Here is a 15,187-nt window from a genome sequence, read left to right as displayed (position 1 = left end):
TTAAAGCCTCTTCTTATATATACCCCACCAACCTGACTGCCTCCTTCCATAAGTAGTTTTTCCCTCTCATTAAAGCTGAAGTGAAACAAAGCATCTGTATTGCAAGATTGCAATGTCACCTGGCCAGTTTTCCGACTGATGATTTAGGCAAAGGAATCCAGTGATAAAATGGCAGAACCAGGATCATTGGGCCTCACAGTCATTTTTCTTCCCCAATACAGCTGGACTTTGAGCTGAAAGGCTGAGAGCATTTCAAGAGTTGCTGCCAAGTCCCCGTCTCAGTCAATATGCTCACTTTAACAAAGACTCTTATGCTCATGTGCTCTGGAAAATGTTATTAAAAGTCACAGTCTTGCCAAAGCCCAAATGCTAAACACCTTTACATGATGAAGCATTGCTCTGATTATTCAAGTAGATGGGAAAGAGCAGTTACATTGAAAAGAGTAGAATAATAAATGTAGCAATTTATCACCATTTTTTTCTCATCCTGGCTCCCCCACTCCCTGAACTTTGCTCTCACCAGTTTTGGAGGAGATAGTAGGATAGTGATGCTGAATGCTGAGGAATTGCACGTGCTCAGTCTCAGCCTTGTCTTGTCCAACAGGATATCATCTACTTGTTTGGTTTCTTCCATCTCCCTGTTTTCTGGGTCCCTCATTAACTTCTATTAACTTAATCTTACTGCCCAACGAACTGTTATAATCTCATCCCACTCATATGCAGATGGTGTCTGATCCACAGAGAAGCTAAATACCCTATTTAATGTGATTCAGATGACCTGGTGACAGAATTCAGCTGGGATTCCCAAATCTAGCCTATGAATGTTCTTGCCTGGATAAGTTTAAGGGCAAAATTTGCCACTAAAAACTGAATTATTGTATTACCATTGCCTAGATACCTGGTAAATATTTTCTGAAATAGAAAAATTGGACTCTGTGTTTTAATTCCTAAAATAATTTAATAGTATCTACACCTTTCCATGTCCTCAATTTCCCATTACTCAAAAGCATTATTTTTTGTTTCAAAAGCAAATATATCCAACCTCAGTCTTCTCCAGCACATATGTTTGTACACTTGCTTTTCTTGCCAATTTGAGTAAGTTCCAAGGGTGCTATGTTTTGCCCTGCAGCTGATGTTCAGTTTAATCAGACATACTTTCTTTAATCCATGACATCTCACCTTAAACACTGACCTCCCATGCAAAGTCAGCAAATGTCTACTGACAGTTTGAGGATACCATATGTCCTGAATACCCTTCATGCAATAATATCCTCAAACACTTCAGAGAAGCTGAGCATTTCATGAGTATCCTGGTAACTTCTAAACCAAGTTGAAATATTCTGTGCCTTCAACACACCAGTTTAATGTTTACTTCAGAAAATAATTGTGCCATTTTCCATTTTCTCTGCTGTCTGAGGCACTCTGTCAGTGAAGACAGGGAAAGCGAAAGATTTCCATACTCACATAGTAGCTCGATTCCTCCATAGACATATTGTGTGATTTCTTGTAATGTAAAAGAGAATCAGATGATATGTCAGTCATCTGTATCTTTCTTTCAAATAGAGGAGGTACGTAACAATAAGTAACAGCATGACAATGCAAAACTGGAGTCAAATATATAATAAAAGCACACCTGCGTAGCTCCTACACATTTTTGCATGACCATCACAATGACAAATGGATACTGAAAAAAGGCATAAATATACATACATAAAAAAATATAATTCCATTAAAAAGTATAAGTCCTCTTGTTCTCTTCCATTCATTTCCCAATGCAGACATTGACCCATGCTCCTATGTGTGAGTCTTTCCATTTACTAGGTGTTAGGTTAGACATGTGCCCAATGCACTCCTCTGAGGGCTAGGGGAAATTCTTTGCAGTGATCTCAGCAGCACCTGTTAATCTATTTGTGCTGTGTGTCAGAAGACTGTTATGCAACACTAGGATTTGCACACTTGGGACTTTAGTCATAAAATAGAACTTTTAGGGCTAACACCCATTAGTGTGATTAATGAGAACTAGGCCTGGGAGAAGAGGTTGAATGGCTGTGAGACTGAATGAATCAATTGGGGAGTCATTAATAAGACAAAATTAAATTGGCTGAAACAGAATAACATTGGGGATGACAAGTTTACTTATAGCTATGCAAGGAGGCAATTCTTACTGCTCACCCAGCACTTCCTGCTTCCATTAATTCCTCAGCCAAACTTTTGCTACTTTATTCACACACACACATACTCACACATTTCTAACACATATTAATTCATTTATTTGTAATATTTTCACTGATTTGTCAGAAATATATATATATATTAAAAGTTTAAAAAATGGACATATAATGCCTGTGGTATTCAGTGTCAAACACAATGGGAAGTTGCACCTAATTTTGATTTACGATAAACTTCTCTCACTTAATTCCTCTTCTGATTACTTTAAATTCCTTCCTAATTTTTATGAGGACACCATGAGTTCAGTGCAAATGGTGGATTAAAAATGTTCCACACCAAACTGTCATTCTTTTATCAAGTAGTTGGAGACAATTTTCCTACCAGGTGTCCCTTTGAAGTACATTTTCCCAGTACTGTTTATTAAATGATCATTGTTCATGTTCATACTTTAAATAGTTCTTTTTTGTCAACCGTTCAGTGCAGTAGCATTGAAATTTTGCATTTGTATCCTATTTCAAAAATGAAAGAAAATTGTGAGAGGAAGTTGTGAATCAACTACACTCTCCCATAGTATGATATTAAGCCATAAGATTTTAGTGCCTTTAGAGTTAAAATATAAGCTAGCACTTCCAACTGTACAACCTGAAATTTAACTGAGTTTTTCATTCTTTGTAGGAGCAACTCATAGAAACATTAATTATTCTTCAAAGAAAATTGCATTTTTATTTAAAATTGTCTTGCTATTGCTGTGGTTTACTTCCTTCCATAGGAGTTAATGGTGGTTTATATCATCTTGGATTTTTTCCTTTTTTCCCTTTTTTTTTTTTTTTAAGGATAGTTTTTGCGCTGCTTATTAAATCACATGAAATTCAGGCACTTCAGAAAATTGTTAATGCCCTTGACCTCTTACTGCAATGAGTGCATTTTGCAGTGGAAGTGCAGCTGATAGCAATTTATGTCATGACCATAATAATATATGGTGTTGAATCAGATTTTTCAAGAAAGCCACAGATGATTAAAAATGCTATTAATCTGAGAAATGATAATGACTGGCAAATAAATAGAAACTGAACACAAAAAATGTAATTATTAACAAGCTTCAATAAGTAAATCTGGGTTTGTAATTTCAAGGACAGTTCTTCTAAGAGGCAATGGTTGTACATACAGGTTTTGCCAAGATACCTGTAGTTTTATTCTTTGAGAGAGTAGTATCTGTCAGAGTTCAAGTCGTTGTGAATTCTGATTTGCATAGAGTCGGGGACCTTAATGTGAGGATAAAGGGCTTCAGTTAAATTGCTGGGGACGTATGTCAAAGAGGACTATGCAGATCATCTGTGAAAGATGTTTCCGTCTGCTGCATTATTTATAATGAAAATGAAATGCAGAAGATTCTCCTCTTACTCCTTACATGTACACTAGCAAGACTTCTTCAACATCAGTGGATCCTCACCTCTGTTCAAGGCTAGAAATTTGGCCTTGATTTCTGAAACATCAGTAACTAAAGACTTGATTTTATTTTTCTTGCCCAGTATAAAATCTTGCTTTAACTGGTGATGCCTTATTCTGTGCTTTATTTTTTCCAGAACGATTCAATGTATATCTTATGCCTACACCAAATTTAGATATCTATGGGGAATGTACAATGCAGATCACCCATGAAAACATCTATCTCTGGGACATCCACAATGCCAAGGTCAAGCTGGTCATGTGGCCTCTGAGCTCTTTGAGGAGATACGGACGTGACTCAACATGGTTCACATTTGAGTCTGGAAGGTAAGAGCTAAGGAGAAGCAGCAAGAAGAAAAAATAAGCAGTGATTTTTGAGAAGCAGCCTGATAAATTAGATTAGCCTCTCATTATAAAGAAAGACAGAATACATGCTCTCTCCATAGACTTCTGTTTGTTGAATATTACTTTTCACTATATTAAACGCAGTGTTCGAAATAAGCATTAATATCTTATATTTAAAATATGTTTAAGCTTCCTCTGACTTTTATTTAACTGTGGTTGAATTGTCATTCTTAAAGTTTATGAGTCTCACTGTGCTTAAACACTAGTGTGGTATAATTTGACTACTTTTGATGTAGAAGAAATTAATTCTGGATCATGGAACAGGCTCATCACACAGTATGAATGGAATAACTTTCATTAATGGTAGATATTACTCTTTTTGGATGTTCCTGATGACTGATTGCCACCCTAGAGTATAATTGCAAGCAGGAGTACAGAGAACATTGTGAACCCATAAAAAGGCTAGCTCTTTTTTCTGCCTGCAGTTTTAATCCTCATTGCCATTTCCATCCTCAGATCAGTTTTAAATGTCCGTGGAGCTCTGTTTTGCCTCCCTTTCATATCTTTTTTAAGAATTTCATATATTACCATTAGGTCCACTGCCTTTTCTGTGTTTCTGCGCAGAAATAATTCTGCATTTATCTCTGTCTTCAGTGATGTTTCATCTTGTTTTTTATGGTTCTAGACTTTTCTAAGTTTGTCATACTCCCTTATGCAGAGCCTGAATTTGCTGAGTCAATCTGTGAAATTACAGGTGTCTCTACACTCTTGGGTTAGCCACACTGCCTTGTTAAAAATCTTCATATGCATTTCGATGTGTACTTATTCAATATCATTAACAAATATTCACAAAAGTACAGTTGGTGATCACAAACAAAAGTATGGATCGTATGGACCCTACAGCCTAAGGAGGTAATGACCAAAATCCTTCTGCAGTTTCTTATAGATGGGAGCTACCACTTAACTCGTAACTTTTTATATCCAGACGGATGCTACCAGAGCATTTTAGTGCTCTGCTACTTTTCTGTGATGACTTCACCATTAAAAATCATTAAGACATCATTACTTTTTTTAATTTAGTATTGTTTTACTAAAAATTAGCAACAGCTGACCCATTACAATTTCATTTCAATGGTTAAGCTGTGGGGCTCATTCAATATACAATTGTAGCAAGAATAATTTGCTAAATCATTCCTTCCCCTAGGCCTCAAACTATCTCATGTGAAACTAGTTCAAGCAGCATACCTGTGCAATACCAGAAAGCAAATAAAATGCCAAAAACAATACCTGAAACCCACCATATTATTCTGGGGAAAACCAAGCAAGCAAGCAAGCAAGCAAAGAAACAAAAACCTTAAGATTTAGCTTTATCCCATTCTTTGTGAATATCCCCCTCATCTGACTCTTTGGCTGAATTTGTATTTGAATTTGTATTTGCAATTTGAATTTGTATTTGTATTTTATTAAAGGGGAAAGGGTTATTTTTGCATAAAAAGGTAATGATTGAGGGCTTACTAATGTTTGCTTATTTGGAGTAATATATCTGTGAGTAGACCCACTTCTTGTAATTGATTCTGAAGGAAACTATCTTTGGACATGGGAATTGTCGTTAACTAAAATTAAGCTGTTAAAATTAATTCAGATTAATCACTTGAAGTTGATTTCTTATTCATGTCTCAAAATGTAGGTGTGTCATTCTCTACAGTGTTTTAATTATGAAAAATGTCAGTATATATCATAGTGAAATTCTTTTTTTTTACAGGATAGTTTCTTTCTGTACTGCTCTATTTTTATCTATGGCGGCACAGCAGTACTAACTATGCATAGTGATTGTATATATTCAACTAAAATGTGATTTTATCTCTCTGCTTTTCCAAGCCTCCTACAGTATTTTAATTCCATACTAGTATCTAAATATCGTCTTCCCCTACAATCTATGGACCATGTAACCTGATGAAAAGTGGATTGTTTTCCTGTGTTTTATTATTATGAGCTAGCTCTGCCTTTATCTGTCATGCTTTATTGTCTTTGATCTAATTCCTCCCTTTTGCTTGCTTGGGAGTGCTTTATCCATGTGATTTGGAAATGCATAAAGGCTAGATTTAGACTGGCAAAAAAATGTAGAGGTAAAAAATAGGGCTAGAGAAAAGATATTATCTTCAGTAACGTCTGAAGACTACATAGGGCAACACTAATGCTCATCTTAAAATCTGTTGTTAATTTGTTTGAGGTTTTATTTTTATTTTTTAATCAGCATCTTTCTTTCTGAACATAATTTTCATTGTCCCTTGATCTGCTAGTACCTTACTACAGTAAACTTGTGATGTATGCTGTCTTATCAGAAGTGAAGCACTCATCCATGTTTTATGAGAATGTTATGCAGTAAAAGTGTTGTTGCTTTAATTTTTCCCTAAGGCTTAAATATTAAATGTAGACAATTGCTTTAAAGGAAATATTTTTAAATAGGTTCTTATTTTTTGCTGAGTTTTAACAGCTATGCGGTATATGTGTATGAGGTTTACATGAGCATTAAGAGCTCAGTTTTATGTGTTTGTTATCCATCCTCAGTTTTGGTATTGCTTTGTTTAAGAAAATAAATCCGTTCCATTAAAATAAATAGAACATATTCACAAGGAGATACTATGGTAAATAAATGGATCAAAATTAAGCTTTCAGACAATTAAATTTATCTTTTAATAAATATATTGCTTTGCATTTAAATGGAATATGGACTCAGATATATAAAACTAAACTGTTCACTTGGTTAATGAAACGTAATAACTACTCGATTTGGAGGATGTCTAAAATACGGGAGGAATGAACACAGATTCTCTTAAACTGCCAGATTTTTCTGTTTAGTTTTGCACTGAATTAGAGTTTGTAAATATGTATCTTCACACTACCTATGAAGTTAGACCCATCCTTATTTTTCATTATTCAGTGAACCAATGGAATTAAATATTTCTTGCACAGTGATTTACTTAATTTGTGTTCTTCCCTATCCAAACTCTGCTGAGATTTGGGGGAAGCACAGTTTTGTGTGATTTAGTTCCATGCTGGATGGAGAGATTCTCATAATTTGAAGTATCTGATTAGGGTTAATCCCATGCAATCTATCCATCAATCAGAAAATAGTAATTCATAACTCCATTAGACACTTCAATAGCTTTGTAGTGATTAACACTGTGTATCTAACACAGTGAATGGATCCACAGTAGTTCAAAGCACGTAAGGTAGGAGCCTAGCATTTACTTTTCCAAGAACTAGGCTTTCCACCTGACCAGATTTGGATTTGCTTGGGGAATTCTAATGTTGAATCATCAATGAGTCAACAGGATTTCCTTAATTTCTGAACAGGTATAATGTGTTCAGACACCTCATTCTCATTATTTTGGGTATTGGATATGTTGGAGCCACTGTGCATAAGAATGCAGTTGATCTGCACAGGTGCACTTATTTCTTTTCAGACTTTTGGAACTGCTACTCCACACACATGGGCATTAGTCCCTGACTCTCTCTGCGCTTAGGCCCCTGAAATGGGAAGTGTGCTCCTTACGGAATGCCTGCCTAACTGTCCAGATGAAAGTACTGTAAATTTGCACTGGATTTCAATAATTACGTGCAATCCAAGAAACATGACAGAAAAGTAGTAAAACAGGTACAGATTAAATATTTTATAGCCCAGATCAGGTGTGAAGACACTGCTTTCAGACTCCTGCTGAAGTTACAGGATGTAAACCGAACAATCCATAACAAAGGCCTTAAGCATTGTTTAAACTTCACTCTCTGGAAACTGCAGAAGGCAGTTGTCCAAGCTTTCCTTTTAGAAAAACAAGCTGGCTGGGGCACATTTTAGGAGCATAAGAGGAGACTTCAATTCAGAATTGAGACACTGAGAAAAATAAACACATGTGGACTCTTAATTCCTTTTGAAATGTTCTTTCTTTTGCTTCGCTGCAATTCTACCATTTACATTAAACAATATTTTCTATGTATGGAAGCTGTCTGGTCAAGTCTGTTAAGTGCTGGCCAGAAGTATCCAAAAAATAAGCCAAAGTCAAGCTGAAGTAAAGTTAAACACGGTGAGAAAATACAATGAGGACATGAGGCTGTGGAAGCCCCAGCCAATCTTTGTCAAATACTTTAAGTTTCCAGCTGAGTAAAGAGGTGGAGGAAGTAGGTTTGTTCTTGGAGTTTTGAGACCAGAATGAGCCACAAATCCATGATACACTCCTTCTGTTTTATTCAAGTATTTCCAAGTTAATTCACACTGTGCATTCAGAGACCACACTAAACTCTTCCTCTTTATTGGCCTTTGATTTTGGTTTTTTTTTTTTTTTTTCTTCATCAGAGAAAATGTAATGAAATGTGGTATTCTCTGTCACTTCTAAGATCTGGAATCTGTTTCTTTGGTTGAGAAATATTAAGTTCAAGCATTGCAGAGTGGTGACATGAGAATTTGTCAGATTTTTTTTTCCATTTATGTGACCCAAGACTGACATACTCATTTTCTCAGTGGTAGATACACAGATGCCAGGGTTATCTGAAGCAGAAAGTTCAGTCTTTGCTTCAGGCACTACATCTGACTGAAATCTTTCATTTGTCTGTCAGTCCTCTGTGGTGGTTTTTGGTGTTAATGTGAAATGTATTAGTCAATTAACCCTTAAAGTTAAGTTACAGGAAACATCCTCTTTTTCTCTTATGTTGGGAGAGGCCCCTTATGTATGTGCCTCCTGAGACAGTTGTTCTGGGACTTCATACACTGATGTACATATTAACTCAGGTCTATACCTCCCTGAAGAAATTCCTTCAATTCCTGATTGCTGGTGGTTTATCTAAATTGTGGATTAAATTTGTCATAGGTTTATAATAGAATCATGTATTATAAATAATTCTAAATATCGTGGTAAATCATAAGCTTGTCATACAATTTGTAAGTTGCTTTGAGTTGGGAAGCAGTATGAGTACTCAAGTGCAGCTGCAATAAGTAGATTTATCCTTTCACGTAAACATTATCTTAGAGCTCTCAGTATCCCACACTTCATAGTTAAGCTTGTTAGGATCTTTTTCTTCCTTTACACCTTGTAATATTTTCAGGAAGCCTATTTACCCATTAGGTGAATTTTCTGTGTTTTTGTTTTATCTGTTTTCTTACTGCCTCTTCATTTCTTTCTCATATTCTTTCCCCAGGCAGTATGTATTGCTAAAATCTGAAAATAACTTTAAAAAAGAAACAGGAAACTCTTGTATGTATCATCCCCTTGTTTTTTTCAGTAATCACATAGCTCTAATTTTAGGAAAAGTGGCATTTTTACCACTGAAGAGGTTTAATTAGTTCCTAGTATTTAGCAGTGCCAAGGTTATACTGTAATATGTTTTAACTGCAGTTCCATTCCTACCTTTTTTCCATTCCAACTTCATTCCAGCTCTCAGCTTGCCTTCTGCCAAATTCTTGCTCTGGAATAAGTTCCATGTTAGTCATCTGATTCACTTAAACCCTATTTAAAGGAAGTTATATGTTTAACTCATCTACAGGCCTCTTATTCTGGTTTTGATCATGGTACCTAATTGAAGAACTCTTTTACTAGCGGAAACTAATATAGCTCATTGAAGAAGTGATTTATAAGGTTCCAAGGCTCCTCTCAGGCTGCTCTAGCATTGGTAAGCCAGAGCAAGTTCCACCAAAACTCACATAACAAATTCTCCACAGTATAATGAATATGGCAGAGAGAAGAAGGGATTATATACAACCTGCTTTATCCTAAATTTTTATTGTACCTTCTAAAGTGTTATGCTTTTTTTTAGTCCCTCTTTTGAAAATTCAGCTATGATATACACACGTACAAAATATTTTCTCCAACTGACAAAGAATGCCTGAGACATTCCACTTTGCTGTGAAAGCTCTAATTTTGATGAGAAGAACAATGGCATCTCAAAAAAGGCAATATATTGAAAGAATAACGTTACCTTTATTAAGCTGTAATTTTCTCACAAATAGATTGAGAAGTCAGTGACTCCTAGGACAGAGCAGCAGCCTGCACAGGTGAAGTTATGTAGCATAGTAATGAACAAATTTACAAATACTAAATCAATAGGAATGAGCACATCACTAATTCAATAATTCACCATTGTCTAACCAGTAAATTTCCTTATTCATTTGTACTGAATGAAAGATATGCAGTTAGAAAAACAGTCACCCAAAATTCATCCAGTTAACACAAAAGACATACAGCTCAGAAGGAAAGCCATAATCTCTGTGATATCTATAGAAGTGGCTCATATTTGCTTATTTTACAACCCAGAGGGCACAGCTTGAGTTTTCAGCTGATCACTAGTTATCCAATATCATTGGTATAATTCAAATGTTACAAAGATTTTTAATGAAATTGCTAAGAATTATATTGTGCTTGCCTAATGTATTAATAGACAGCATGTTATGTTCCTTCTGATGATCCTGAGATAACAAGAACGGTGCCTTTCAATTGAAGTGCAGAATTTGCCTTCTCCCTTCATAACATGGTTTATGTCATAATCAAAATAGGGCTTATTTTAAAATATTTTGAGACCAGCCACCATTTTGCTTTCAGATGGCTTTACATCCACACTTGAACCCAGATTTGTTATTTACTTGCCATATTCTAATTGTCCCTTTTTTACACATACACTCTGCTGTATGCATGCATTGCTGGATTAATATTCCTGATGCTGAATCTGACTAATGAAGTTATTGATGTGTAATGTATGAGCAGAGAAGAAGCACATGCAATAATTCATACACTCTTAATCACATTAGGACTCACTTATTGTTTCAACTCTACATTTTAACCTTTGAATTCCACAGTGAACAATACCAATAATTAATCACATATGGCAGTTCCAAATAACTTGAGATGCCCCAGCAGCAGGTCCTTTTCTCTCCAAGAGTCATAATAACATTTAACTGTCTACCTCAGGAGGACTGAAATATCTCAGATTTGAAAAGTAAAACAATAAAAAAGCCCCATTAAAAAAAAAAAAAAATCAACAGCAAAACTCAGAAACTCATACATACAAAGTAGTAATAAAATTCATAATGTTCTTCATTTTTTATGTAGATACCATTTACAATAAGAGCCAGAGTGTCTATTTTAGCATTTAAATACTGTTACATCTCTCCCTCAGCAAGTCTATTTGCATGAGCTAATTAAAAATGCTGAAACTGGGCACCTAATTATCTATACAGAAAGTAGACAAGTGTTAAACACTTCACAAAGGGCAGTCCAGAAGGCCACATTTTGCACAGGGAACCATCTAGCCAGCAAGAATGCTAAGCACAAATAAATCCTCCTTTTCTCCAAAGCTTATGAATGTAGTATCATCGATTGAGGAGGAGATTTGAAATATCCTCTATGCTGCGGCTGTGTACTGTACAAACATAGAAGGAAGTAATCAAAATGCAAAGGCTGGAATTTGCACAACAAAAGAGCCTTTTTGATGAATATGTAGGAACCTGTGCAAACCCATGCTTGCACATACACACAGAGAGCACTGGAGAAGCATAAAGGATCACAGTTTTAAACATTTTTGGGCTTCATTTGTTGTCAGAAACTGTGGTTCCTCTGCTTCAGCTGGCATATAAATTTATTCTCAAGGTCATTTTAGTGTCTGAACAGTTGTCTCTTTTATGTCACATGTGAAAAACTGCAATGGAAATTTTATTTTTCTCTCAGTCTTGGGACTTGATTATACTGGAATCAAGTTGAGTATCGCATGACTGACGGTCACTACTCATGAGCTGAGAAAGCTACTTTACCAGGCTGGTCTTGGAAGGTTTGACAAGTATCTGCCCAATTCCCCCTGTTCTTTCAGATAGTGTTAATTCATTGTTCTCACATATAAACAACTCACTTATAAAATGCTTATTGGCATCTTTTTTGTTAACTTTACTAAGATATAGCTTTTCTAGAGAATGAGAGTACCCAGCAACTTCTTTGCTTCAAAAAGAGGTCAATAGAGTTGTTTTGGCCTTTACTGTCATTCACAGATGTATAGCAGTTCCAGAAATACTTCTGTATTCTAGATATAGTAATAGTGTGAGAGCAGAAACTCGAGTGTGGAAATTTCCATGGTGATTCTTTTTTTCAGTAGCTGTATTCTGGCTCTTCATTAGGAAGCTGAATGCCATTACCAACAGAGATTTATATATATATGTCTATTGCATATACACATTTCCGAACATACTTACATATGTGATCTCAGTGCACCCATGACTGTGTTAGACTATGTGAGTAACTGTGGAGGTTACTAACTTTTAAGTTTTTTTTTTCTATTGCTGTTTTTTTACTTTTTTTTTTTCAAAAATCAATCAATAATCATTAAGGTAATGAATATTTTCATCCATTAATTAATTAAGTTCATTAATGATGTCATTAATTAGAAAAAACAAATTCTGCTCTTCTGTAAAAATCTGTAGGTAAACAAATAATATTGAAAGTAAATGTATGGGGAGTTCACATTCATTTGCTTTTTGTGTTAAAATGTGGGGTTTTTTTTAATTTTATGTCCATAGAAACCAGAGAATACCTAGGATATCTTGGTTCAAACCATTAAAACATGCTAAAAAATTCTGATATACACTATTCACCACTTCTCAACAGCTGCAGTCTTAATGAAATCCAAATTACTTTTTTGGACATTTGCCACTAAGACAAATACACATGCACGTGAATATATTTAAAGACACATAATATAAAATGTGTTCTTCCAAAAATAGGTATATAACTAAATAGGAGGACCTGAAAGAACTATTAAATTGAGCATTTGTAATTCCTCTCATTTTTTAGATAGCCGTGATAAATGCTGATTGAATGTAAATCCATGTGCTAAATTTCAGGTTTTGTTTTCACAAAGTACTTTGCTAAGGAGAAAACAAGCCTAATAATTGAAAACCATGTCACAGCCCTCCTAGCATTATCATACATTATGCCCCCCTCAAGTCTTTTACTGCAACTAAGTGTCCTCTCACTCTAATTTAAATTAACTAAAGAACTATCAAAATATTGTCACACAGGGGAGATGGAGAGCACTTCATCGGCAGTGTCTGTTCAATAGCATTCTGGAAGTGTCAGGCTATTTTTGAGGTGTGCTTGACTGGTCCCACAGGCTCCTTTAATCTTCCACTTATTTATAAGGTACTGAAGGAAGGTTTGTCCCTTACCCCCTGTTAGAGGAAATGCTATTAGCTACTGTGTCCCTCCTAATAGTACTTCTTTGCTATCACAGTAAGTTATTACTATTATTGCACTATTAATAATGCTGTACTCTGTGGTGTGTGATTTATTTCTGCTGTGAGTAGTCATTTGTCACATATTTTCTAAAAAGCTTCCATCTTATTAGAAAGAGGGGAGGGAGAGCGTCTAATGGAATGCCTCAATCTCAGCTGCTCTAAACATCATTTGATCTTTCTGACTTTTTGGAATAAAACTCAGTACAGTGCTATAATTCACCGAGATGTTTCATCTACTTGATTATCCTGTCAGTGGCCGAAAAGTCAAGTATAACATTGTACTTGCATGGCTTGCTTGAACCAGTGCAGCAAAGCAGATTTTCACATTTTTTTACTACTTTTTTTTAATTCTCTGTCCAGCTTGAAAAATATCCTTCCTTTAAAATGACGCTTTAAATGATCCCTGATACACTTTTTGAAAACAATATTTTGGGATGAATGACAGGAGAGATTTTATTTTCCTGAAATGTGTGCTATCGTGGCTGAAATTTCATCGAGTTGGCTATAAAAGTAAATAAAAATTATCATCATTTATTGAAAAACTGCATTTATTAGTGCCATATTTGAAAACAAAAAAATTGAAACTGTCTGACCATAAGTATAATTTACTGTCAGAATGGGATTGAAGGACAAAAAGTTTTATAGTCTAGGGAAAACACTGAAGTTCTTTCAGATGATGACTGAGGTTGCCAAACCTTTATTTAATGAACGATCAGGTTGGATCATCTATATTTCTGGTGACATACTTATCTAAGAGTACTGTCACTGCCACCAGAGAATAAAGAGTGACAGCAGTGATGCAAACCAACACTGGTCTGGAAAGGACCAGAGTATGAGTGTGCTAAGGCTGTTTTGCACACACATTGGACAGCAAGTGGACCAGCTTGCTGGGACTAAAAGAAACTCAGGGGGTTGGTGAAAATAGGAAGGAGGGTTTGGGGAGGCAGGCACAGAATGGGCTAAGCACATGGAATAGGAGGAGATAGGAATGTTGTGATGAAATACATGAGCTGGTAAGGCAGAAATAGATAGGGAGCGACATCTGCATAAAAGCAAAAGGTAGCTGGTTTTCTGATGGAACACTGTAGCAGCTTTTGAAATATATGTAGCATTTTAGGAACAACTTCTAATCAGAAAGCATGGAAGATCTGAGCAAAAAGTAGCGAGAAGTTGGCCAGTATAAGTGCTAGTCATTGGCAGATGTTGACAACTCCATCTCAACTATTTCATTTCACAGGTACTTTACCTTTTTATGGGAGGCTTCTCTAAGCCCCATTGGACCAATTTCTCAGAGAGAGAAAAAAAAAAAAAAAAAAAAAGAAAAATCAGTATGATTAGCTCTCAGCCTTAGAAGCTCAGATGAAATGGAGGGCAGCCAAGAAAAAAGTGTTCCGTGCATGTGGAAGTAGTGTCAAATAGCTGATAAAAAGGACCATCCGAGAAATTAGAGCAGAAATAGTAATACACAGAAATAGAAATGTATATTAGCATTTATCTTGAGACTAATATTCTGTCTATGATATGAAAGATACCTACAATATGAATGTTCCAGAGTGACAAAATGGGGAAATACTTCAAAAGCCTTTTTAAATGTTACCTAGGATACTTAAAATGGTTTTAATGGCATACATGAAATAGCCACAAACATGCCCAAGCTATTATGTGTAAATGCCAGGGAAGGCATGGTCATCTTTTGCTGCATAAGAACCATGAAAATCCATTATATATCATTCTGCACATAAGGGATTTGTACCCTTTCTCTTCTGCCACCTATAGGGCTTCCCTTTTTGGATAGCTATATATATAAATGTTTGGTGTAGCGAGTAGGTATTGCATCTATAGTTCATGGATTTTTTAAACATGGCATACAGAATCATGGACAGAAGGGACTGACACATTCCTGTCTTCATAGTACTTTCCTGGCTGTTATAAATTTATTATAAAAATATTACTAAGGCAGTG

General features: G+C 35.5%; 1 protein-coding gene across 1 annotated transcript in view; it reads left to right on the top strand.

The window, feature by feature from the left end:
• The window catches only part of DOK6 (docking protein 6), a 269,235-nt gene that overhangs the window by 163,897 nt on the left and 90,151 nt on the right, over nucleotides 1-15,187 (top strand). The window contains exon 5 of the mRNA XM_074877431.1: nucleotides 3,753-3,942. Coding sequence (XP_074733532.1) covers nucleotides 3,753-3,942 — 190 coding nt within the window. The remainder of the gene's footprint in view (nucleotides 1-3,752; nucleotides 3,943-15,187) is intronic.

The sequence above is a fragment of the Strix uralensis genome, chromosome 1 (genome assembly GCF_047716275.1).
Source record: "Strix uralensis isolate ZFMK-TIS-50842 chromosome 1, bStrUra1, whole genome shotgun sequence".
NCBI classification, from domain to species: domain Eukaryota; kingdom Metazoa; phylum Chordata; class Aves; order Strigiformes; family Strigidae; genus Strix; species Strix uralensis.
Note: the sequence above shows the minus strand (reverse complement) of the source record. Positions and strands in the feature narration are given on the sequence as shown.